General features: G+C 36.0%; 3 protein-coding genes across 3 annotated transcripts; 1 reads left to right on the top strand and 2 right to left on the bottom strand.

Moving 5' to 3' along the window:
• Positions 1–3,015: 3,015 nt before the first annotated feature.
• On the bottom strand, positions 3,016–5,534 carry LOC125819451 (protein FLOWERING LOCUS D-like). Its single transcript, XM_049498879.1, is given in 3 exon segments — positions 3,016–3,320; positions 3,928–5,062; positions 5,064–5,534. Coding segments are annotated over 3 exon segments (1,911 nt in total).
• Positions 5,535–8,472: 2,938 nt separating this feature from the next.
• On the top strand, positions 8,473–15,788 carry LOC125819577 (vacuolar protein-sorting-associated protein 33 homolog). Its single transcript, XM_049499026.1, is given in 23 exon segments — positions 8,473–8,567; positions 8,660–8,699; positions 8,809–8,889; positions 9,739–9,933; positions 10,024–10,039; positions 10,042–10,133; positions 10,228–10,293; positions 10,417–10,524; positions 10,626–10,670; positions 11,259–11,315; positions 11,476–11,570; positions 12,049–12,100; positions 12,254–12,310; positions 12,395–12,457; positions 12,541–12,647; positions 13,388–13,510; positions 13,613–13,694; positions 13,789–13,859; positions 14,027–14,107; positions 14,507–14,564; positions 14,682–14,743; positions 15,280–15,373; positions 15,477–15,788. Coding segments are annotated over 23 exon segments (1,788 nt in total). The 5' UTR covers positions 8,473–8,514; the 3' UTR covers positions 15,567–15,788.
• A 244-nt stretch (positions 15,789–16,032) lies between these two features.
• Positions 16,033–23,652, bottom strand: LOC125819557 (tRNA wybutosine-synthesizing protein 2/3/4). The gene is made up of 9 exons (XM_049499003.1): positions 22,837–23,652; positions 21,759–22,158; positions 20,256–21,407; positions 20,017–20,146; positions 18,629–18,864; positions 18,108–18,243; positions 17,826–17,902; positions 16,558–16,664; positions 16,033–16,438 (listed from the first exon to the last, which is right to left on the bottom strand). Exons 1-9 carry the CDS (start codon positions 23,606–23,608, stop codon positions 16,332–16,334), a joined length of 3,117 nt encoding a protein of 1,038 aa, XP_049354960.1. The 5' UTR covers positions 23,609–23,652; the 3' UTR covers positions 16,033–16,331.
• Between the last annotated feature and the right edge of the window lie 945 nt (positions 23,653–24,597).

The following is a 24,597-nucleotide window of genomic DNA, read 5'->3' on the forward strand; positions in this document are numbered from 1 at the left end:
CGCTAAAGCAGCTGGCAATTACATTAGTTCTGATATCCCCAACAGATAAAGTGGTTCCATTGCCTCTGCCAATTTTTTTAGCCTTCCTGAGAAACAAGTTAAAAAGGGGATCCATGAAGAAGCTGAAACTTTGAACAAAAAAAGAAAAGACATACTAAAGGAAAAAAATAGGAAAGAGGAAGCTAAAGAGAAGTTGGGAAAGACTCATACCTGACTATTTTTTACTTGATAGTGGCTGTTCTCGACTTTACAAGACCTTTTAAGCACAAAATATAAGAAATGTTAGCCTATGTGCTACAGCTGCAAACGACATAAATATTTAAAAGTAAACAATGAAACAGAACCAAAACCAAAAACAAAAGAAAATGCAGAAACTAATTTGAATTGACAAATAAGGGAAAATTATTTGTCCTTTAATGAAGATATACAAAATCTAGTAATACATATCACAGACAATTATTGTATTCATTTTTTTGTTTATAGTGACAGTAAATTTACGGTAAAGTTATACTATGCAAGTAGCTAAAAGTAGTATCAAGGAGTATAAAAGAGGTTATGAGCCTGCATTACAAGATTAGCTCTCCTAGGTAATTATTTAAAGGTATGATCATGTACAGTAGTGCGGTTATTCTTCATCTATATATAATCCTTGTAGAGCTTTAAACAAGGAAATAAAATCCGGCTAGACGTTAGATATCAAGTTTCCTTTAGCGCTAAACAAAAAGATGTTGGTGTTAAAACAACTATATATCGTAATATCTTTCTAACTCTAATAGGTAAATATAGCCTTAGGAAATGACTATTCAAATGACCTTTTAGCGCAGCATATGAATGTGGTTTATATTAGTGAAACATTTCATACTTTCAAATAACTTAACTCTTTTGCATATGAATGTGGTCTATATTAGTGTATAAGTCAATATAACTTTTCAATATCTTTATCTCTAAAGAGTAACTAAGAAAATTAATGCATTGGTTTTGGAAGGATAAATTATACTTTTAACGGTAAAATGGTCAGTCAACTTTTGGAGAGCTTTTTGGACTTGCAATATCTTAGTTTATGTTCCCATTTTTAGTCTCGGGGCATGCACGTAGCACATGTACCATGTTGCCAAAAAGTAAATATTTTTTTACAAAATCACGTTAATATTATCTTAAAATGTGTTTGATCTACTAAGTATAAAAATTAAGAATGATTAATGGTTATCCTATTTAGCTAGCTCGGTGAGGAGACAACACACCATCTCATAGAAATCCGCGAACACTTGATAGTAATTTTGATGTTTTGTTTTGTATTTACACGATACATGTGCCAAGAGTCTACTGGAAATAACCTCTCTACCTCCCCAGTAGGGGTAAGGCCTTGTTAGACACTACCGTCCACAGACCCCCCTTGTGGGAATACAGTAGGTATGTTGTTGTTATTGTAACTATTACACCTTTTTTTAAAACTAATTTAAATTGCAAGATTGATCGTTGAAGATCAAACAAATTAAAAGATTGAACAATACTATCACTTTACCAAGATGAATAGTGTGAAGTTCTTTTCATAAGTTTTATAGCAACAACTTGTGTTACAATATCCCCTCCCAATTTCATCATTGTCCATTTCAACCCTAGCTATTTGAGAAAACCTACTTATATTTAAAATCATATACCCTTGAATATATTATTCTTAAATACTTGTCAATTTGAATTGAACTCACATTTTGAAAATTAAGAATACAATTTTTTTAAAGATTGAGTTCAACACACTTGTTCATTATATAAAGCTTTATTGATTTCAAAATATTTTTGCTTAAAATTACTTAATAGTTATTTTTTAATCTTATTGAATCTCTTTTAGGGCCTAGAAAAATATCCTTTATTATGTTCTTTTACTTTTAAGTATGTGCTTGTAATAGACACAAGTACTTGCACATAACATCAAAAGCTAAATTTGCGCTTGCTTGTTAATTACATTGCTATCTATTACAATGTTTCCTTAACTTTTTCTACAACCTATGTGTGGGCACATCATGAGAGATGAGATTAGAAATAAAGTGATTCAGAAAAAGGCGGGAGTGGCCCCCGTGGAGGACAAGATGCGGAAGTGAAGTTGAGATGGATCGGTCATGTAAGGAGAAGATGTGCAGATGCCCCGGTTATGAGGTGTGAAAGGTTGGCTGCTATAGACTTGAGGATGGGTAAAGGTAGGCCTAAGAATTATTGGGGGTGACGTAACTAGGAGGGATATTGCATAGCCTCAGCTCACCGAGGACGTGGTCCTTGATAGGAGGGTGTAGAGGTCGAAGATGAGGATAGAAGCCAGGTAGGCGGGCATATTTCTTCCCCATTCTCAGAATATTAGCATTATTCTTCTTGTTTTTCCCTATCTTCAGATTACTATTACTACCTGTTATTATTTAATCTCATTATCTTATCTTCTTGTTATTGTTGCCTCTTTTTCTTTTGTTCGTTCAGCTGAAGTCTATCTAAAACAACGTCTCTAGCTTCTCAAGGTAAAGATAAGACTAGTATACACTCTACCCTCCTCGGACTCCACCCGTGGGATTACACTAAGTTTGTTGTTATTGTTGTTGCTAAAGGACATATAGCCCACAATTATTACATTACACCAACTAAATTTACCCCTACTTACTGGTCTTGTTGCTTGCATTTAGCCTATCTGGTTATCTTATTTCAGCATTTAGTGCATAAAATGAGCATGAAAACAATGTTGATATAGCAAAATGATAGAGTTGATCCAAATGGGAAATGAACAACTATTTCCCGAGCTAATAAAACAACTCGGGCATAAATAGAAACTAAATCATACATGAGCAATTAGTAAATACTAAATAGAATGAAGAAATAAGATGTTTGTAGAAAGAAATTGGTTAATTCTACACCATACACGATAATGGTCAATTATTTAAAAGCAAGATAATATTTTGTGTCAAAGTAAGTTCTTGACTGTCAGTGTCTAAATAAACATTACACATGTCTTTGAAAAGATCTGAAGTATACCTTATCTCATTTTTTTTTCTCAACCTGCAAATGCGATGTTCTAACACTAGCGTGGTGGGCCATCTTTGCAGCTTCTCTAAGCCCAGTGAGAAATGCTCCATGCATAGTGGCTGGATAGCGCCTGGTAGTCGCCTCACCAGCAAAGAAAAGTCTTCCTTCCCCCACAGTTTCTGCTAAAATGTCATAGTCATCTCCTGATGCACCCACAGCAACATTGGAGTAGGAACCAAAGCTGAACGGATCACTACCCCAGCTTGTAAATACAATTTGGATGGGCTTTGGGACGTTAATTCCTTGTGGTTCATAAATACCTGGTAACAATGCCCAAATCTCATCAATACATTAGCTTCATGACCATAAGAAACATAAGTTTCATCTTTAATATAATCGATGCATTTTAAAATATATATGCCTACATAGCAGCGAAAATAAACAATAGATGATGAAATCAACTCTGAAGTATAATATAGTTGAGACAAGAAATATGTTATAGGAGTCCTTTAAGGGGTAAAGAGTAACAGATTACTCACTTCTCTCAATATGTTACTCTAGAGGTTTCCCTGTTTTAAGAAGAGACAGAAAGTTAAACAAAGCAAGATCCAGTGTATCTGCCTTTAAAAAACAACTCGACTTCATATTCCAGAGTATCTCAATTCTCAAACAAGATGATATATACATGCTTCAAACTGAAATCAACGAATACGAGATGGGCATGACACTAACACTCTTACAACTGCTTAACTCTAGACCAAGATAACATGAATTCACTTCTCGAGCATGTCCATTCTTATTTTACTGCTCGCAGAGTTTATTCTTCTTTACTCGTTACTCTACCACCAAATACTATGCTATTCAAGAGAAAGAAAAATATTATTTTGGTATATTGAAAGCAAAGTTAATGTTGAACCTGACATTTACCTTTTAAAATTTGAAGTACTTTTGTTACTGCATCAGTAGGAGCCATTCTCTCAAACTTGTGTGCAGCTTTTCCTGCGACTAGAGCTAACAATAAGGGCCCACCAGCAACTGTTGCATAATTGTAGAACAGAAAGAATTCCCCCCGACAACTAGAATCATCAGCAACATAACCAAATGTATCAACATTGGAGTCCCAAAACACATACGGGAATAACAATGCAACCTTATTTAACAGTCCAAACCCCAGTCTTTTTATTGTGTCAAGTTTTTGCTGAGGCAACTCTGGAATGAACGTGATGGAACCACTCTTCAAAACTCCGAGAGGAACTGTGCACAATGCCATATCTCCCTCAAATAGTTGGCCCGCAGTAATCACCTTCACACTATCTCTACCATAACGAATGGCATACACAGTTTTTTCAAAAATAATAGGCACATTTTCAGCCAGGGCATGAACTAATCTTCCATTTCCACCGGGCAAGAAGCAGTGATCCCCTCCCATATCATAGGGGTCATCTTGGTCCCAAAATGCTAAGGAAAGATGTGAAAGCAAACCTGCATTTGCATATTCCAGATTTGCCAGATGCCAATTAAACAAGCTCATCTCCTCATCATTCATCGCAACACTAAAATCCTTTCGCAAAGTTTCCAATGCCTCTCCAAGAGAAATAACCGGAGATAATTCTTGTCTGACCTTGCTTGCCTTGTCCAAAAGTTCATTATAAGAAGCCTCCACTTTTTTATCCAAATACTCGTCTACGGGCTTTCCGTCAGCACGATAGAGTGGACATTGGTCTCTCACCGTATGAAGTGTATACGACAACTGTCGAGCCAACAGACCAAGTGGATTCCCTAATGTACCTGTCAAAACACTCCCTCCTAAGTCAGCAGTTGCTACCTTATTCCCTCCTTCCATCTTTTTTGTATACACCCTTCCACCTGCACGCTTCCGTCCCTCTAAAACAATTACCTCAAATCCATACAACATCAGTTGCCTTGCAGCCGCCAACCCAGCAAGACCTGCCCCAATAACAATCACTCTTCCCTTACTTGGCCTAGTTGGAATCTTGTCCTTAATTGCCAACGCCACCCCAAAATTAATATACCCGTACGATAACAAATAGTTATATGCAGAAATCTAATAACCCACTACATCGTTCAGGTATAATATCAACAAACATATCCTTCGTCAGCCAAATCGACACATTTTCACGCCATTTCGTAATAATGTGATTCCTAATTAAAATATAGTTACACTGTTCTATCCCGCCAACTACACTAACAACCCCAGCTTCAATTTCTTCATCCTTTAACGAGTCAGACGGAAATCCAGCCGTTAACGCAACTAAAGCCTCAGAATTTGACTCTTTGTTTATACAAATAGCCTCATCCTTCTCGACTTCCCTTCTCGACTTCCTACTTCTAACCACTTTAGAATTAACATTTCTATTAGCAGAATCGGAACTTTTCACTAGAGTTTTGCTAACTTTACCTGAAGAAGATGAAGAAACCAATGTAGACGGTTCTTCATTGGTATTACTAAGAAAACCACTGGATACCTGATCCAATGATTGTTTACTGTCTGATCTACCTCCTCTTCTATTCATGGCAGGAGATGGAAATGATTCAAGATCAAACCGGATTTAGGGGTAGGGTTAGAATTTGGAACTGAACTGAAATTGGAAGTGAAATCAAGAGTTTGAGTTAGACAAATATATTAGGAACTAGACAGGGATTTTGTTGATGGATTTTTTTGCTTTCTGTTACGGTTTTAGCAACGGAGAAGACGGTGACAGGATCGGAGAAGATGAAAATGGATGATCGGAGAAGATCGGTTTGGGTTTTATGGATTGTTTCAAACTTTTTTTCTTGGTTGTAACGAAGTGAGGATGAAAGGAGAAAGATGGATGTTTTGGTTCTTGAAAATGGAGAAGGTGGATTTTTCTGCTTTCTGTTACGGTTTTAGCAACGCAGAAGACGGTGACAGGATCGGAGAAGATGAAAATGGATGATCGGAGAAAATGGGTTTGGGTTTTATGGATTGTTTCAAACTTGTTTTCTTGGTTGTAACGAAGTAAAGATGAAAGGAGAAAGATGGATGTTTTGGTTCTTGAAAATGGAGGAGGTGGATTTTTTTGCTTTCTGTTACGATTTTAGCAACGGAAAAGACGGTGACAGGATCGAAGAAGATGAAAATGGATGATCGGAGAAGATGGATTTGGGTTTTATGGATTGTTTCAAACTTTTTTTCTTGGTTGTAACGAAGTAAAGATGAAAGGAGAAAGATGGATGTTTTGGTTCTTGAAAATGGAGGAGGTGGATTTTTCTGCTTTCTGCTACGGTTTTAGCAACGGAGAAGACGGTGACACGATCGGAGAAGATGAAAATGGATGATCGAAGCAGATGGGTTTGGGTTTTATGGATTGTTTCAAACTTTTTTCTTGGTTGTAACGAAGTAAAGATAAAGGAGAAAGATGGATGTTTTGATTTTTGAAAAATGGAGGAGAAAACGAAGTGAACTATGAAGAACAAAGTGACAAATATATATGCATGTCATTTAATGTATTTTTGACTTTAGTTAAATTCATCCAAATTATTTTAGTTTAGTTTTTATTACATCCTTGTAATTTTCATTTAATAAAAAATAACTTTTTAATTTATAAAATATGACCAAAAACATCCTTTTATTTATTTTTTCGTCCTTCTCAAACATTTCAATAAATTCAATTTTAGATTCCATATATTTCAAATTTCAAATTTCAAATTAGAGATTATTGACTTTATTGACTATCTAAACTTCACTTTGTTGGTTAAATTTGATTCTCAAACTCCGTAATCCTCTCCTCTATTTCCCCTTTCTCTACCATAAAAAAAAAACTCTTGAATTTGAGATGACTAAATTGTTCAACTTTGTAAACTTTAATTAACTTAAATATACATCCATCCAATCATTTAAATTAAAATTAGCTAAAATATATATGTAAATATAATATGTGTATAGTCTATCGAAAACAACATCTCTATTTTATTATTTTGAGGTAGGCGGAACTACACTGAATATGACAACAACAAGGCTCCATGTATGAATTCAATTACCAATAAGAGTTTGGTCCTATATATTTTCCGAATTGAGGATGGGTTTCGGGAATTAGCTTTTTGTTGTTGTTGTATTAATCAATATCGTGAAAAAGTAAACCGTGAATTAAATTGCGTATTGGAAAATTTAGTTGGATGGGTACCTTTTAGGGGTCGCTTGGTAGAGTGTATTGGAGAATATAATGTTTGTATTAGCTTGATGTATTATTAGTACCTTGTTTGGTACACATTTCTAACTTATGCATAACTAATGCTTGTATTAGTAATACACTCTATTGTGTATTAAAGAGTGTATTACTAATACCATATATTTCTATGCATTAGTAATGCAATGGGTTATAATGCATGCATTAACATTATTAAAGACACAATTGCCCTAAAAACTTTTCTTACATCCTTTCCACTATATTTGTGGAGGGTATTTTTGTAAACAAATATTTTTTCTAAAAGAATTATGTAATGCATAATATTTTTAGTACACCAAACCAAACATTGCATAAAAAAATATCATCATAACTAATGCAAGCATAACTAATACAAACATTACTAATACACTAGATTTTGCATTATTCTTATACACTCTATCAAACGACCCCTTAATAAATAATTACTGATTTTAGCGAAACTTTTTATTTATTACCATTTATAGCAATACATAGCAATATTATGTTAAATCTGTAATATGTATTAAAAGTGAATTATGTATACAATATATATGTATTATAATTGTTTTTAGAATATGTTATGTTTGTTTGGTAAGAACTTGACACATTGTATTATAAGGGGTCGTTTGGTAGAGTTTATAAGAATAATACAATAAAACTTGTATTATATGTGTATTAAAATGTGTTGTCCATCAATAAAATGTGTTGTCCATCAATAAAACTTGTATTATATGTGAATAATAAATTGTTCTTTGTAATATGTATTAAACATGTATTATAAATTAATAAATGTATTGAAAGTGATCAAGTAGAAAAAAACGTTATTGCTATAAATAATGATAAATAATTACAGAAATCCCACATTTTAATTTACTTATTACCATTATCTCCTATAAGTTTTACAAATCTCCAAAATCCCTCATTTTCACGCATCAGATTAGTGTATCTCGCGCATCAGATTAATGTATCAGTGCATCAGATTAGTGTATCTCGCGCATCAGATTAGTGTATCATGTATAAAATGTAATGTATCTCGCGCATCAGATTAATGTATTAGCGCTTATATTGTTGTATCCATTTGATGGATTTCTGTAATTATAAACTTTTATGAGATAAATTGTAATTTTACCTTAAAAGTATGTGATTTCTGTAATTTGCCCAATTTTTTTATTATAGTATATTTATGTAAGTTTCCCTTGGTATTAGTATAAAAGCCCATTTGAAGGTCCAACATATGAAAAGGCCCATATTCAACTTGGACTATATTTCCATCAAGTCCGAAGAACTCAAATCATTGAACAGCGAAAGCTCGAGAGATCGATCGAAAATGGCGCAAGTTCCGAATTTGGATAATGCTCCGATAAATCTGAAATCTATAAGGTACAATTACATATGCATAATAATGTACTTTAATATTTATGGACAATTTTTATCTCCAATTTGATTCAATTCTCTCAAAATTGACTTTACAGAGATCAATCGCAGAAAGAGCTGATTACGATTTTGAAAAACGTGAGTTTCATTCCTATTTTCCGGAAAAATTGCAGATTTTCTGCTGTTTTTTTTGTAAATTTAACTGAAAAAATGTAAACTTTAATTGAATATTTGGTTGGAGTTGCAGATTCGAGGGAAAAAGTGTTTGGTGATTGATCCTAAGCTTGGTGGTTCACTCTCTCTTATTGTACAGAGCTCACTTCTCAAGGCAATTCTATCTCTCTATCTTTATAATGAATTATTCACTTTACTGAGTTTGAGTTGAAATTTTGAGTTTTTGCACTTTTTTTTGGGGGGGTTATTGCACATTTCTGTTGGGTTGAATATTTCCATTGTTTTTGAGTTTTTGAAAATTCAGTAATGAAATCTTTTTTAAAAAATGGGAACTTTTTTTTTGTTGGAGAACACCTCAAAATCAACACATTTTGCAAACTCAGTACAATGGTATTAGTAGTACTTTTTTGAAATTTTAGTACTCTGTCTGTCTATAGAACAATGGTGGGTTACATCAAATCATAACTTCTATGTCTAGTCAAATATTGATTATTGGAAAACAAAAGAATTCCAATAGTGATTCCTAGTTTATTGAGTTAAAATTTATTTATTTAATTAATTTTAATGGTGGTGTCCGAGCCAACTTGCATGCCTCGACTAATCCACGGGTACATATTATCTCTCACTAGCACATATACCTGGTAACTTTGCCTTACCAAAGCCTAGACGAGTGGAGATATATCTCCTTTATTTATTTATTTTTCATCTATCAGAAACAACCTCTTGGGAAAATGCAGGCCGGCTCTGGTCTGGCCCTTTCCATATCCTGCGCACAGCAGAATCTAAAGTGCACCAGCACTGCCGTTTCTGTTTTGGGTTATGATTAAGACAATGAATTGATGCTAGAGAAAGAACTGTTGTATGAATTGTAAAATTCTACACTTCACTAAGGAAAAGAGAAAAATGATTTTGCTGTGACATTGGGTGCAAAACATGTTGATTCCATGAACTAGCTTCTTTTTCACATTTTATTCTTTTCGGTGTTTTTCACACCTATAAACAGGAGCATGGGGCTGAATTGCGGCATCTTAATGCGGAACCAGTTCAAACTGATTGCACAAAAGTAGTCTATCTAGTCCGAGCCCAGCTTGACTTGATGAAGTTCATTTGCTCACACATCCATAATGATATTTCTAAAGGGATTCAAAGGGAGTATTTTGTTTATTTTGTCCCTCGTCGTGCAGTTGTATGTGAGAAGGTTAGCCTTTTTGTTAACATCAAAGATAAACTTCTTATGGATTTAGTTTGGCATGCATTTCTCATTAACAATTGTATGCAATCCTGACAGATACTCGAGGAAGAAAAATTCATCACTTGTTGACTATAGGCGAGTATCCCCTTTATCTGATTCCACTGGATGAGGATGTATTATCCTTTGAACTTGATGTTGCTTCCAAAGTACGTCTGTTTCTCACAGTTTGATCCAAAGAAAAGATTATTGTACCTTTTTTAAAGATTAGCATATGTAAAAATAGTTTCATTTATATGACAGGAGCACCTAGTTGATGGTGACACTACCTCCCTGTGGCACATAGCAAAAGCTATCCACAAACTTGAGGTGCTTTTTATGTTTACTCGATAGAACTAACTACTATTTGAATAGGCTTTATTCTTTTTTTTTAGGAAAAGTAGGTTCAGCATAAATATTTTCTAACAGCTTTTTGGTTTTTGAGAAATGTAGTTTTCCTTTGGACTTATTCCAAATGTGAGGGCCAAAGGGAAAGCATCAGTTCGTGTGGCTGACATTTTAAATCGGATGCAGTCGGAAGAACCAGTGAACACATCTGAGGTAACTCAAAATCTTAAATCCACTAGAATAAACCATACTTCAAAAATATGTGGGCACCATACATTGTCACAAATTAATATCAATTTGCTCTTTTACAGCAGATGGGTGTGCCTGAAATAAATACTATCATACTTTTGGACAGAGAGGTAGCAAGCCTTCTTTCTTCCACTCAGCCCTTCCCCTCCTCCTCTCTCATTATATTTCATATAATGTAGTTATAAAAAACATAAGATTGCTGTGTGACCTCATGGGTTATTTGGTAAAGATGAGACTTAATTCTAGGATTATGTTGAAGGTTCATGCTAGTTTATCATATTATGTTTTGAACAAATTGTTGTTGCTTCCCTTTCCAGACTAGGTAGTTGCCATTCTATTGTGTAAGATATGCGTGTGTGTGAGAGAGAGTGTTTTGACAGAGAATATGCTGGAAAGATGAAATTCATCTTATCATACTCTGTCAACTTGCTCTTTAATTGCCTCGTATTCAAACAGTTAATAGTTCCGCAGGTCTAATCTTGCTACTTGGTATAGTTTCACTCCTTGTATCTTTTCCATATGATCAATTAAGCTCTCTACTGCTTTGGTTTTATTTGTATTTCTTCAACCTTCATGGTTATGGAAATATTAATGTTACTTGGTTTGGTTAGTGTGTCTTGAGTTGTGTGGAGCAATATTCTTGTTGCCATTATATCCATTTGTCACTGTTGTTTAAAGACTTTCCTGGTATTGTGCAGGTGGATATGATCACTCCAATGTGTTCACAGTTAACATATGAAGGGCTGTTGGATGAGGTAAAACTGATATTCTTAGAATTGCTATGGATCTGTATTGTTAGAATAATGTCTAGGCAGCTGTTTATGGTTGTGTAATGTGTCTGCAGCTTCTAGAGCAATAAACAGACTATATATGCTGTGAATATTTTTAAAGCTGTCTCTAATAGGCTTCATGCAGTTTCTTGGTATCAATAATGGTGCTGTGGAACTAGATTCATCTATTATGGGTGTCCAGCAAGAAGGCAAGAAAATAAAGGTTCCCCTTAATTCAAGGTAAACTAGTTTAATCGTTATTTGGCCACACAGGTTACAAGAATGTTACTTTACCTTTTTCATCCTAAAGAAAAAAGAACATTATGCCTTTTGAGGATAATGATGAAATATTAATGATGTAAATTGGGGTGTATAAAATTTACAACATACCCAGTTAATCCCACAAGTGGGGTGCATAAAATTTAGAGTAAAATAAATTCTTGTGTGATTTCTAGTGATATACTTCATGTTTCTTTTATGTGTGACATGATAATTCCCTCAATTATTATGCATGCAGTTTCTTCTGTTATAAGGTATCCTCTCATATACACTGCAGGTCTTTGTATGTCCATCAATATAGTCAGATGTGACCGCTGGGGAAATATACTACTGTCTTTTCTCTTTTAAAAACAAAGAGAGTGTTCTTATTTTAACCTTCTCTGTGCGTCTTAGATATTTTATTTCTCTGTTCTGAACTTTTAATTCTTTGCCTTTGTAGTGACAAATTGTTCAAAGAGATACGGGATCAGAACTTTGAAGTTGTTGTCCAGGTTGATTTATTTTCTCTCCATTTTTTTTAACAACAAAATCTAGGCGACTTCAGCATACATATCAATCAATCATGTCCTATCATAAGATTCAGTTGCTCATCTTCTTTCCTTAGTCTTCTGTTTCTTTAATTGTCATATGCAGTGCGATTGCAGGTTCTACGTCAAAAAGCAACTTCCATGAAGCAAGATTACACAGAAATGCAGACCACGGTTAGTCAATAATCGTAGATGTGCATGTCTTAGTTTTGCTAGTTCAATAATTGACTTCTGTGTTATGTTTTATATTATATGCAGAACCAAACAGTCTCCGAATTGAAGGATTTTGTCAAAAAGCTTAACTCATTGCCGGAAATGACAGTAAGAGTTATTTCTAATGTTTGATTCTACAACGATCATAATGGTGTTAACAATGTTATAACATTATTGGCCTTCTGTTCCAGAGACACATCAATCTTGGTCAGCATTTAACTACGTTTACATCCAAACCTTCATTCCTTGCCCGACTTGATATGGAGCAAACTCTTGTCGAGGCTGAAAGCTATGATATGTGAGTAAAATGAAACTTTTCATTCTAATGATTGATGACTTTGGTAGTTTTAGACCATATCCACCTTTCAGCTCTCTCTTAAATATTCAACGGTACTCAGAAGTCTCTGTTGCACCAAGTGCTTGGCTTCAAATGTTGGAGACTTTAAATGCAAGTCCAGTTTTTGTTGGCAAATTTGCATGCATGATATGATGCCATGTAGTAGTTTATTGTGTGTTTGTGAGCAAGGGTGTGCTCCATTACTCCCTTCTCCTTTTTTTTCTTTTTAATGAAACATGATTATTATTCAATCAGTAGGCAAACAAACATATACAGCTGCAGATCACTCTTGGCCAGTCCACATCAAACCAACCTAGAGAGAAAATGATAAATTTTTCTCAACAAATGCTACTCTCAGTGCAGAAAATAACCACGTAGAGAAAAATGCCTGCAATACCATCAACTCATGTCTTGCACTTAAATCAACAGCTTTCTTGCCATTTGCAGAATTCATGAGAAATAATAATGTTACTACTGAATTCCTTGAAATTTTGATTTTATCGTCTCCTTGCTTATCAAGTAATGGTTGTCCATTGGAGGAAAGGATGATCAGAAAAAAGTGATATATATGAGCTGGAAGTGCAAGAGAGGGGAGGGGGTCTAAGGGTAGGAAGGGGTCTGGCTTTACCCTTTTCCTTTTCTTCCGAGGTGAATGTTTTCATGTTCTATTTGCTTACTCTTTCCTCACTGGGTAAATGCAGATGCTTTGAGTACATTGAGGAGATGATCCATAAGCAGGAACCACTTATTAATGTTCTACGTCTTCTCATCTTGTTCTCAATAACAAATTCAGGGTTGCCCAAGAAGAATTTTGACTATTTGAGGCAAGTATAGCTGTTTTATCTATGCTTGACATGGCTTCTATGCTTTGAGTACCACCACATGAACCTCTAAATGACGTATTGAACTTCTGCACTTTTTGTTAGACGAGAACTGCTTCACAGCTATGGTTTTGAGCATATAGCAACCTTGAATAATTTGGAGAAGTCTGGATTACTTAAAAAACAGGTTCATTCATGGGATTTCATCAAAGATTTTGCAATATTAAATCAGTAAAATTTGCCCGCACTATTCTCTCTATTAACTTTCTTCACAATTGCAGGAGACTAAAAGCAACTGGATAACAATTAAACGTGCTCTGCGGCTTGTAGTGGAGGATACTGATACTGCTAAGTATGATATTAGTTTGAGCTTGATAAAAGATGTTCTCTCTTTCCTCTCTTGAAACTTGAAGAATATGGCCATGGATTTAAAAAGGGTTCTTGCACAGCTGTCATTATGATCATTGCCTCACCATTGCAATCATTTTTAACATCTACTTTGATCTCTGAAAAATACAGTCCCAACGATATCTCCTATGTCTTCTCTGGGTATGCACCTCTCAGTATTCGCCTGGTTCAACATGCAATTCGATCTGGGTGGTGAGTCCTTTTTCGTAAGAGATTCTGTGTTATGTTGCCCGTCTTAATATACCTAATTCGAATAAATTGTGGTTTTCTATGGATCTGGCTGCTTTAATGATTTTGACAAGATATTCCTTGTGATTCACCGGAAGAAGATACTTCTATTTTATATAACCCTAGAGTTGGCCTCCGTTTCATTGAAAAGTAGTCATGAATTAAGTCTTTGCAAGAAAAGTTTAGTAATTCCTCTTTTTGCAGTTAGAAATCTAACCACTGTTTCATTAATTGATTTCCTTCCTCCACGGTCCACCGCATGGGTGTCTACTCCTCAATCTTAGCAAATGTAATTTGGAACAGAGTGACATATTTCTTTATTACAGTCTACTATTTATGACGTCTGTAAAATTTTATATGCAGGCGACCTATTGAAGAAATATTGAAGTTGCTGCCGGGTCCACACTCAGATATTAAGAGGGTAAACTTTTAACTTTCTGTTTATGTTTTGTTCTTCACATGGATTTTTCCATTTTTGTTTATCATCTTATTTTGGCATACAACTCTTATTCTGTTATTTTTGCTTGTTTCTCTGCAGGGTGGATTTTCCAGTAGTCCGTCGCTGGACTCATTAAACGGGTCTTTGCATAACTCAGACAAGTATGTACCAAAAGAACATCCACTAACTGGCCTTGTAACAATTCTTGGCCTATAAAACAGTCGAAAGAAAGTAAATGTAGTTTTTATATGCATGCCATCATTACTTAAATCAGAAAAGCTACTAAATGGAGAAAAGTCTGTTTGGTTGTGAACTTGAGGTGATAATGATAAGACGATTATTTGAATGATTTGTCTAATTGGATGAGATTGAAGCGAGGTAACTGATGGTGGACTTGGGTAGTGTGATCAGACCCAACAAAGAAATTAAGTTAGAGGGACACCCAGTGGCCAGCGATCGCTGCTCTATATTATTATGCTGTAGAAACTACTTGTTCTCCCTAACCCTTATGTCTCCCTTAAGCTGTTATTGTTTTATTGTACCTTATTATTCTACTCCATCTTTGCTCTTCGCATTTGAAAAGTTGCTGGACCTTATATTTGTCATGATGCTAATTTATGCAAGCATAAAGCTTAAAATTTCTTTTATCATCTCTCGGAAGTTCAAAAATTTTCTAATACCATTGATGATATCCCAGAGTTGTTGATGGAAGGCGTTCTTTGGTTCTTGTCGTTTTCATTGGTGGAGTGACATCTGCAGAGATCTCTGCTCTTCGCTTCCTGAGCGCCCAGGTCAGTCTACTAAACCTTAATCGTGTAAATTTCCCAGCTCTCGTTGGAAACACGCTATGGAAAAGGAACCCAAAAGAAAACTTACACTGTTATACTGTTACAGGAAGGGATGGCATATGACATTATTGTAGCAACTACAAAAATTGTCAATGGAAGCACATTGACAGAAACATTTGTGGAGAAATTAGGATGATTTGCTAAGACATGTTTGGTCGATTATCACTGGGAAATCTCAGCTGCTTGCGCGATAGGAACCCATAGTTTTCAGTGCTGCATTCTTATATACATGTGAGAAGATCGAGTAGACTTATCGTTCCTAAGATATTCCTCTCGTGGCCATTTGTCAACATCATTTCTGCACGGATTTGTAACGAACACAACTATGTTATCTTTATTAAGGTTTTGGCTAAGAACGCCCTGTGTGCTTCAAGTTGTAGCAAGATTGAAGTGTGATCAGTTTGTTATCTAAATTATGTTTGGTTCTTTTGAGCAATTTAAGGGAACATGCAGCCATATTTTGTTAGTTTTTTTCTTTTTTCGTATCACACACAAACCCATTGGGACCTGACTAAATATGGATTTGTATTGGGAAATCCAACATTAGAAGGCAAAGTGCTCTAACGAAGGCGATTTTGTAACCATGGGACTTCAATCTGAGATTGTGTTGGGTTTGTATGTGAAGAGAAACTAGTGGTATACAACCACAAATCCAATATTCCTTTTACGTAACCAATTCTCATTTACATCGCCATTTTAGCTTCACTCATTCCTTTTTATTGAACATAATGATGCAAATCGAACTAATTGTATACTCGTATATAGTATACAAAATTACACAAATCAATCCAAAAAATGCTACTAGTAACTACACACTTAACATCATTAATATATCACCCCTCTAATCTAAGATGGTGAACCCCTCGGCAACAATTTTTCTGAAACCTTCAAATGGGGATTTTTATGTCTGAATCATTTTGCAGCAGACATCTGCAACAAGATGGCGAATATGAGGCGCGTACCACTTCACTCTCTCGACATGTTCTACTGTTACGTCCCAGTTGTGACCTGATAACAGCAAAAACGTTCGATTAGCTATATCTGATTTTCCCATCCAAGGTACTAGCCATGGCTGAGCAGCAAGAATGTAAGGTAGTCATGTTGTTATAAGGTTTGGGAAACTATACCTTCGGATCTAGCAATTTCTTGGATTGACTGGGAAACATAGTTTGTCCAGACATTTTCTTCAGAATCTTTGACATTGCCATGGATGTGCAATATACCACCCTCGTCTCTGTGAATCACATATTACGTTAGTGATTAAATCGACAAGAGACTAGCTGTTCGAGGAAGCTAATGCAAATAAAAGTATTGTGTTACGACATAATGCTGAAACGACCTCTCTACTATCTTCACGAGGTAGGGTTAAGGTCTGTGTACATTTTACCCTCCCAAAACCCCACTTGTGAGATTACACTCGTATGTTGTTGCTATGACAGAATATCTCAGGTATTACATTCAACAAACAATTTCTCAAAACTCCCTAATTGTTGTTCAATTTACAAAAAGAGAATTTAAGAACTAAACAAGAAATAGAGGATTTCACATGAATTTCACTTGTTTTTTCTCATTTGTCGATAGCAAAACAAGAAACGAGAATAGCTAAATATAAGAGACACCACACTGTATTTCCGCTCCCAAAGGTCTTAATCTTCTCTATGAATCGATTTATTAGCTTATTGAACGCACATGTCCAAAAAATGCATGTTGCGGAGATGAGGATGTTGAGATGGACGTGTGGGCACACTAGGAGCGACAAGATTAGGAATGAGGTTATCCGGGAGAAGGTGGGAGTGGCCTCTGTGGTGGACAAGCTGAGGGAAGCGTGACTGAGATGGTTTGGACATGTGAAGAGACGGAGCGCAAACGCCCCAGTGAGGAGGTGCGAGGAAATGGTGGTAGAGGGTACGCGGAGGGGTAGAGGTAGGCCCAAGAAGTATTGGGAAGAGGTGATTAGACAAGACTTGGCTAGGCTTCACATTACCGAGGACATGACTCTAGATAAGAAGGAGTGGAGGTCGCGTATTAAGGTGGAAGGTTAGTAGGGTTAGCGTGTTGCCGTCCCTCGCGAGGGTATGGGCTGTTAGCGTTTGGAGTAGTCCTAGCCGTATTGCTGTTTAATGCGTTTCACTCCTCACATTACTTTCTTGATGTTATTGTATCATTTGTTGATTATACACTATCTTTTGGATTGGTTGTTATGTTTTATGTATAGCTCTCCTGTCACTTAGATTTGATGTTCTTGAGCTGAGGATCTCCCGGAAACAGCCTCTCTACCTCCACGAGGTAGTGGTAAGGTCTGCGTACACTCTACCCTCCCCAGACCCCACCTAGTGGGATTTCACTGGGTATGTTGTTGTTGTTGTTGTTGATATAATTTTCAAGATAAACATACCTCAATGCTCTGACAGCGGTAATCCAACTACCCTCGCTTGTAGGAATGAGACCGAGACACACTCTATCAGCTACACCCTGCAAGTGAACAAATATTCAGTTCAGAAGTATTAACACAACATAATAATAAGCCATTCAAAGGATGGAACACAAGAATCAAACTAAACGAGCGAAATCAACTGTCAAGACAAGCTAGTTGATTAGTCATGATGAGACACGAATGAATAAAATATATATAAAGATAAGAAAGTAGAAGGAATTGGCAATAATCGAAGTTGCATACTTTTGGCGCTGTAATTCGATTATCTCCTTCGAGTAAGACACAGCGGTCAGCAACAAGATTAGCTTCAAGATTATGACGAAGTGCCTCAACTGCGTGGGGATTCCATTCACAAGCATACACAAGCTTGGCTTTGGCCCTAAGAAAGTACATAACACACACTGTAAATCTCTGATATGCTACTAAGAAAGCACAAAGGTAAGATTAGCTACTCAAGAATTTTAGGCATTAAGACCAAGCAATGAATTGCTTCAAGAAGATAACATATTAACTTCCTTGTGCAAAAGCAAAATCTCCTTGAGATGTGAAAAGTGAAGTTTTAAGATGTTACAAAATTAACACCAATCAAGTATCAAACTCTTTTGGTCCTCGAGGTTTATACGAAAGGCAGCGATTGAAATGGTTTTTACTTTTTACACAAAGGGGGTGAAAAAGGAGATAGAAGCAAAAATGGAAAAAATTAAAATTGATAATGCATCATTCACAAAATAACAGCACGGTGATTCTAAAACAAAAGGTATCACCTCACTAGGAAGGGCAGCACAAAATATCCAATGCCAGCAAATAAATCTACTATAACTTCGTCTTTGCAGTCAAAGTGGCCCATCCGAAGCTTCTCAGAGAGATTACCCCATGAAAACATGCACTTAGTAGCATCAAAAGAATAAAGAATTCCATTTTCTCGGTGGTTGACCCAACCATTATCTCCAACAAGAATCTCTAAAGTACTGTCCCGTGTACCAGTTGGTGCAACTCGCCCCTAAAATGATTATAACACACTATTAACACAGAGGCAACAAAATCAATCAAGTAAAAGTGCAATGAAAATTTTTAGAACTTAGGAGAAGCAAGTAGACCTTCTGTTGGTGCCTCACTTCAAGAATCTGGGATGGGGTGGGGGTGGGGGTGGGGGTGGGGCTATTCACTGTGCTATAGAAGTTCTGGAAGAAGACTAGATATATTTAACATGCTACTCCCTCAATTACAAGTTCAATATCAGAAAAAAAAAATTAAGTTTGTTGAAATCATAAATTGACAAGATTTCTCATATTACCCAATAATAAGAGAAAAGCAATATCACACGTTTATACCAACTTGTGTCATCGTTGTTGAATTGTGAAATCAACTCATCTAAAAGCTAAACTATTAGAGATAAACACTTTTATTTACTTAACTTTTGTCTTCAACACATCTCCCTACGTGCGGAGTTAATTCTTTTTCATGAACCAATCAAACAAATTTGATGATGAATTGGGGTGAAACTTGAATAAAAGACTTTTGCATGCTACAGTACCATGTTAAATTGTGCAACTAAGTCATCAAAGAAACCTTACATCCTCCAGTTATCTTCCCCTCCCTCCCCCCACCCCACATCCACATCCCCATCCCCATCCCCATCCCCACAAAAAGAAAAGAAAAAAAAGGAACTCCTTTTGGTTTCTCATCTAGAAGTAAGCAAAAAGAGGCCTTCAGAATCAGCTTAAAATTGAAACTTCTCGCATCGAGTTCATGGACAAGAAGAATAACTTGAACAAGGTCAATAGGAAACAAACTTCTCAAACTTCAGAAGGCCATTTCTCAAAAGTTAAAAAAAACAGATAAAAGAAAAGGTGCTCACTACATCCAATTACATTAAGCACTTGAGCAACAATGGAATTACGACTAATAAATGACATACAATAGGAATTCCAACAAGGTGTTGGATCATATCTTGCATAAATAATTAAGCATGCATAATTATTGCGAGTATAGTGCCCATAGTATTTTTAGCAAGATAAGTAAAAGAAAGTGCATACTTGGGTTTACCAAAAGATATGAATACTTTTGTCTAAAATGCACAGTAACTAAAAGCATGCACTATAATACTTCAAAGTTCTAACCATAAGTAAGTAATAAATTATCACTAACTTACTTGTCGAGCAAGGCGAATAGCCCCCAGGGATTTTGCGATGATAAACCAAAGCTCTTGTCCAATCAAGTCCCATGCTGAATCCTTGAAGGATGTTAAAGGAAGCACAGCAATATCACCAAATCGTTCCCATCTGATGAGAGGAAGTATTTTAACTTGTCACCTTATGTTGAATACTTAGGAAATAACAATTAGTTAATCATTCTCAGATAAAAGAATTGAAAGAAAACATAAAATGAGACCTCGAAGGCAACTCCTCTAGAAGTTGCAATGGCAGACCTCGGTCACTTAGCAAAGAGCCTACAGCTTCCTTCATCACTATGAATGGAGAATGTGAAGCTTTTTTAACTTTGATGATTTCATCAGCTAGTATAGTTGCTCCACATTCAATCAGAATGTTCAAGACTATCATGCAGGTATCTTTCTCTGATTGACAAACAGATTCAGAAACACCTCCCAGGTTATTTCTCTGGTTGAATAACGCACGGAAATTTTCTGTAACAGGGAAACAAATATCCTTTCCATCTTCCTGCGAATGGGCTTTTCTCCCGAGATCTAACCATCCGAATTTTTTCAACATATCCTTTGCCATTTTCGCATCTTTCTTTTTGAGCCGAAGAACCCAATGGGAAGCGACCATCTGACTTCTAGCAATTCCAGAATCTACACCCTCTGAATTCTGATGAAAGCTTCCATTTGTTACTGGTTCCACTGCATTCTGTGGGGAACAAAAGGAAACGTTCATTTCTCCCATTGTTTTTTCTTCTTGACAAATGGCATGCATATTTTCTTCATGTAAATGCATGGAACTTTCTATTAGTGATATCAAAGGTAACAGATTTATTTTCACTGGTTCGCTGAACTTTGTTCCAAATGCATAACAGGCTGCCCCACCACCAATCATTATTAGGTCAGTATCAACAATATTTGCTGTACAACGAACAAACAGGCCTTCACCAATAGAACTGATAGAAATATGCTTCCACCAATGAGATTCCAGATTGAGTAATGATAATCTCTGATTATGTTGACTAACAGGACATCCCCCAATTATCCCAAGATATTTCTTATAAATAAACATAGAATGGGAAAATTTTGCTGATGGTGGTCTTCCAATCATCTTTTCCTTCTTCCATATACATGTTTTCACGTCAAAACTATACAGGTCCCCTAGAGCCTTCTGCCCATCATATCCCCCAAATACAAATATTTGAGTCCCATATGCTGCCATTGAATGAGAATGGCGTGCACATGGCAAATCCCCTTGAACTTGTACTTCGCTCCATTCAATGTTTTGTGTGTCGAACACATACAGAGATGAGAATATCATATCACTGTGAATTCCCCCAAATACATAAATTTTTGAACCTACAGCAGCTGCAGCATGTCTATGCCTGTACTGCACAACAGTAACTACCACATTAGGGTGTGAGGTTAAAAAACAAACTATACATAAGAGATTCTAACACAAATAAATAAAGAGTACGCAACTCTCAAAGATAATATTTCTGCTGAAGAAGACACCAGAATATAAATTATGACCTAAATATGGCCAAAAATATCAGATGATTAAATGCGATAAATTCTTGCCACTGAATGAAGGAGTCTACAAAACAAAATAAGTTGGTACAAACTAGCGAACCACATTCACCCAACAAGGTATAGGAAATATATATATATATATAGCAGATTAGCAGAAACACTTCACATAGTAGCCATTGAAGCAAAGATGACACAAACAGCACCTTGGGAGGAATGGAGTGCCCGAACACTCTAACAGCCTCCAATCACTCTTTGTCACGTTGAAAACCCACACATCGTTCAGAATATTTGAAGGGTCAGCTCTTCCTCCAATCACATACATTGAATCTCCAATCATGGATGATGTATGGCCCACGCGTGGACAAGGGGCATCCAGAACATCAAGCACCTCCATCCTTCCACATTCTAGATCAAGAAGCAATAGATCATGTCTTCGTGCATGCCTTCCCATTCCTCCAAAGCCACCAAATATGAGAAGCTTCTTTTTATCTACATCATCCATGGTAGAAGCAGAGTGGCCCCAGAGAAATAGCCTTTCAATTGATTCACCAGAAATCACCAATTTAACAGTGTGTAGGTTGATATCAGGGGCTACTTCTGATCCTGTCAATTAATTAAATATTAGGACTTGTTGTCACATTCAAGGGAATGTATCCTGCAATTGAACATAACTAGCAGTCAGAGTACTACCACGCTTATGCAATTGAAGCAATTAACCAAAGCTGTATGGGTATATAAATAATACATTCAAATTTTGAAGGCAATGAAACAAAGAGAATATAGGAGTCGCGATGCTGAAACATGGCATATGTCAGGTGGACTCAATTATGGGTATATATCCAATGAGTGTGTGCAAGTGTTTAGTAGGGCTATATGCAGTTTTTTTTGCTTAATTTCATTATTTTGAAGAATCCACACTAAATACTCATACGAGTCACACCTTTTCAACACGAGCACATTAAGGCAAATGAAGTACCTATACATTGCGATGGAAGGTGGCTGCTACAGCCACAATAAGATTTAACTCAAATTGTACTAGGAGGAAGTTCTGCACTCTCCTTCAATTATAACATCTTGACGGATCAATAAGATGAAATCAAACACAAAATCACAAGTATGATCAGTTTACACTCTATGAAGCGCTAAAAACACAGGAAACAGCAACATTATGTGATCCATGCCTTGTAGAAACAGCAAAAAAACTCCTATCCATAAACTACAGAAGCAAAATTAGTCTGATATCTGATGTGGAATCAATTAGTCTGAGTTGAGAACAATTACCGGAACAAGAATCATCAAAGTCTCTCCTTTTAGCATTTCCATTCCCACTAACACCATTAACCAAAGAATTTTCCAACAAATCAGAATCATCACAGTCCACTTCTCCACTACTAATCTGTGAACCCAAAAACCCATTTTTCAACAATACATCAAGAAAATTATCAGTTCTTTTTCTATTAACCTCCATCTTCTCATTTGCTAACTCAACAAGATACTTTACATACTCAGGAGACACCATTATCTTCTCGGTATCCCCTAATGGCACTTCCAATCGTATCGAACATCGTATAGCAATAATCACTCTTTTATTAACACTAGTAATACCACTCTCCCTAAACCCCGACGAAATAGCTAAAGAAACCAAAAATTGAGCTGCCTCAATATCCTTACACTCCACTGCAATAATCAAAGGTTCAAATCTGAACACAAGGCTATGTAAATCAGCAACCTCAGTAACATTTTTTACTGGTTGAGTTGATTTTGATGGGAAAAGATGCGATAAAATCAAATGGAGTTCAATTGGGTCGTGAGAAATGAAGACCCATTTGCCTCCTTTAGCTTTTTTCTTGGTGGGGTTGGTTATGGAGATGCTAGGTTGTGAAAGAATGGAGATACGGCCAGAACAAGAACTGGTAGTGAAATATGAAGGATGTGAGTTAAGAGTGTTGAGTAAAGGGATAATTGGTGCGTCTATGTTGCCTTTTGGTGATTTATCTGGTTCTGGTGAATTCATGGAAGATAAAGTTGCTAACTTTCTCTTCTCAAACTCCATTGATACTGGTTCTTGTTCTTTGCTCAGTTGCAGAATTAGGGTTTAAGCAAATAGAGAAGACGATGATTTGGGGTTTAGGGTTTATTTTAATTTCGGGCTTTGGGCCTGGCCCATACATATATTTAATTTGGGCCTCAATATGACTTAAAGGAAGGACACTCAAATATCGTCTACTGACTACTTTTCGGTCTCATCTTTGATTAATAGTCATTGTCGTGAAATTTCGAATTGCAGATGATATATATGTTTATTGTTCATATGGTCATTGATAGCTCACAAGATAGTATATTGATTGCTTTTTTGTTATGTCTTTAGAGATCGATCTAAGATGATTGGAATGCTTTATTTCAAGTACTTAGAGGAGAGGGTATGAGGTTCAAGGCATTTACGAACAAAAGAGAGCGAGAGAAGAATAAAAGAGAGCTTGGTTGCACGTGTGTACGTAGCAAATCATGACTTTGAGTTTGCAATTGTGAGGGATGTTGAAGACAACTGAGTTGTTGACCATCACCTTACCTCATAGGATCAACAACTACATGTGATGTTTCAAAAATAGAAATATGTGACTTAGTAAATTAGAATCCATTGTGGGGTGCAATTAGGGAATACCTATCAACTAGTTCGAAAAGTTCTTTCATTTAGTAATGGAAGTCATCTATTGTCACTTTCTGAAGGTATAGTTGAGAGGCTTAGCATGATGCATTTCGTGATGTCAGCTTTGTGATCGCGAGAAAGCTTTTGAATCACCAAGGGTGCAATCACAATGCTAGTTCCACGATCGTAAGTGACTCTTTTAATGTCAAACTTGGAGGTAAAGCAAGCTTTTGAGAGAAATTACTGGTTTATATTGAGAGTGTCATATAGTATTGGTGTTTTTTTAAATTCCACAAATTGGAGGTATTTGGTGTCTTTTGACCACTTGAATTTTATGTTGATTCAATTTATGTTTAAAGGCTATGGAAATCAAATTCCTATGCATATTAAGTGTT

The sequence above is a fragment of the Solanum verrucosum genome, unplaced genomic scaffold (assembly GCF_900185275.1).
Source record: "Solanum verrucosum unplaced genomic scaffold, falcon-dt-bn FXZP01000255.1, whole genome shotgun sequence".
NCBI classification, from domain to species: Eukaryota; Viridiplantae; Streptophyta; class Magnoliopsida; order Solanales; family Solanaceae; genus Solanum; species Solanum verrucosum.

Bases quoted from the DNA above. Each gene is read 5' to 3' on its own strand.
- LOC125819557 (XM_049499003.1), bottom strand. From the start codon at position 23,608: ATGGAGTTTGAGAAGAGAAAGTTAGCAACTTTATCTTCCATGAATTCA. The intron at 17,903-18,107 runs GTATGCAACTTC...GTTCACTTGCAG, and splicing joins ATCGAATTACAGCGCCAAAA to GGTGTAGCTGATAGAGTGTG. The intron at 16,665-17,825 runs GTATGTTTATCT...TGTGATTCACAG, and splicing joins ACCGCTGTCAGAGCATTGAG to AGACGAGGGTGGTATATTGC.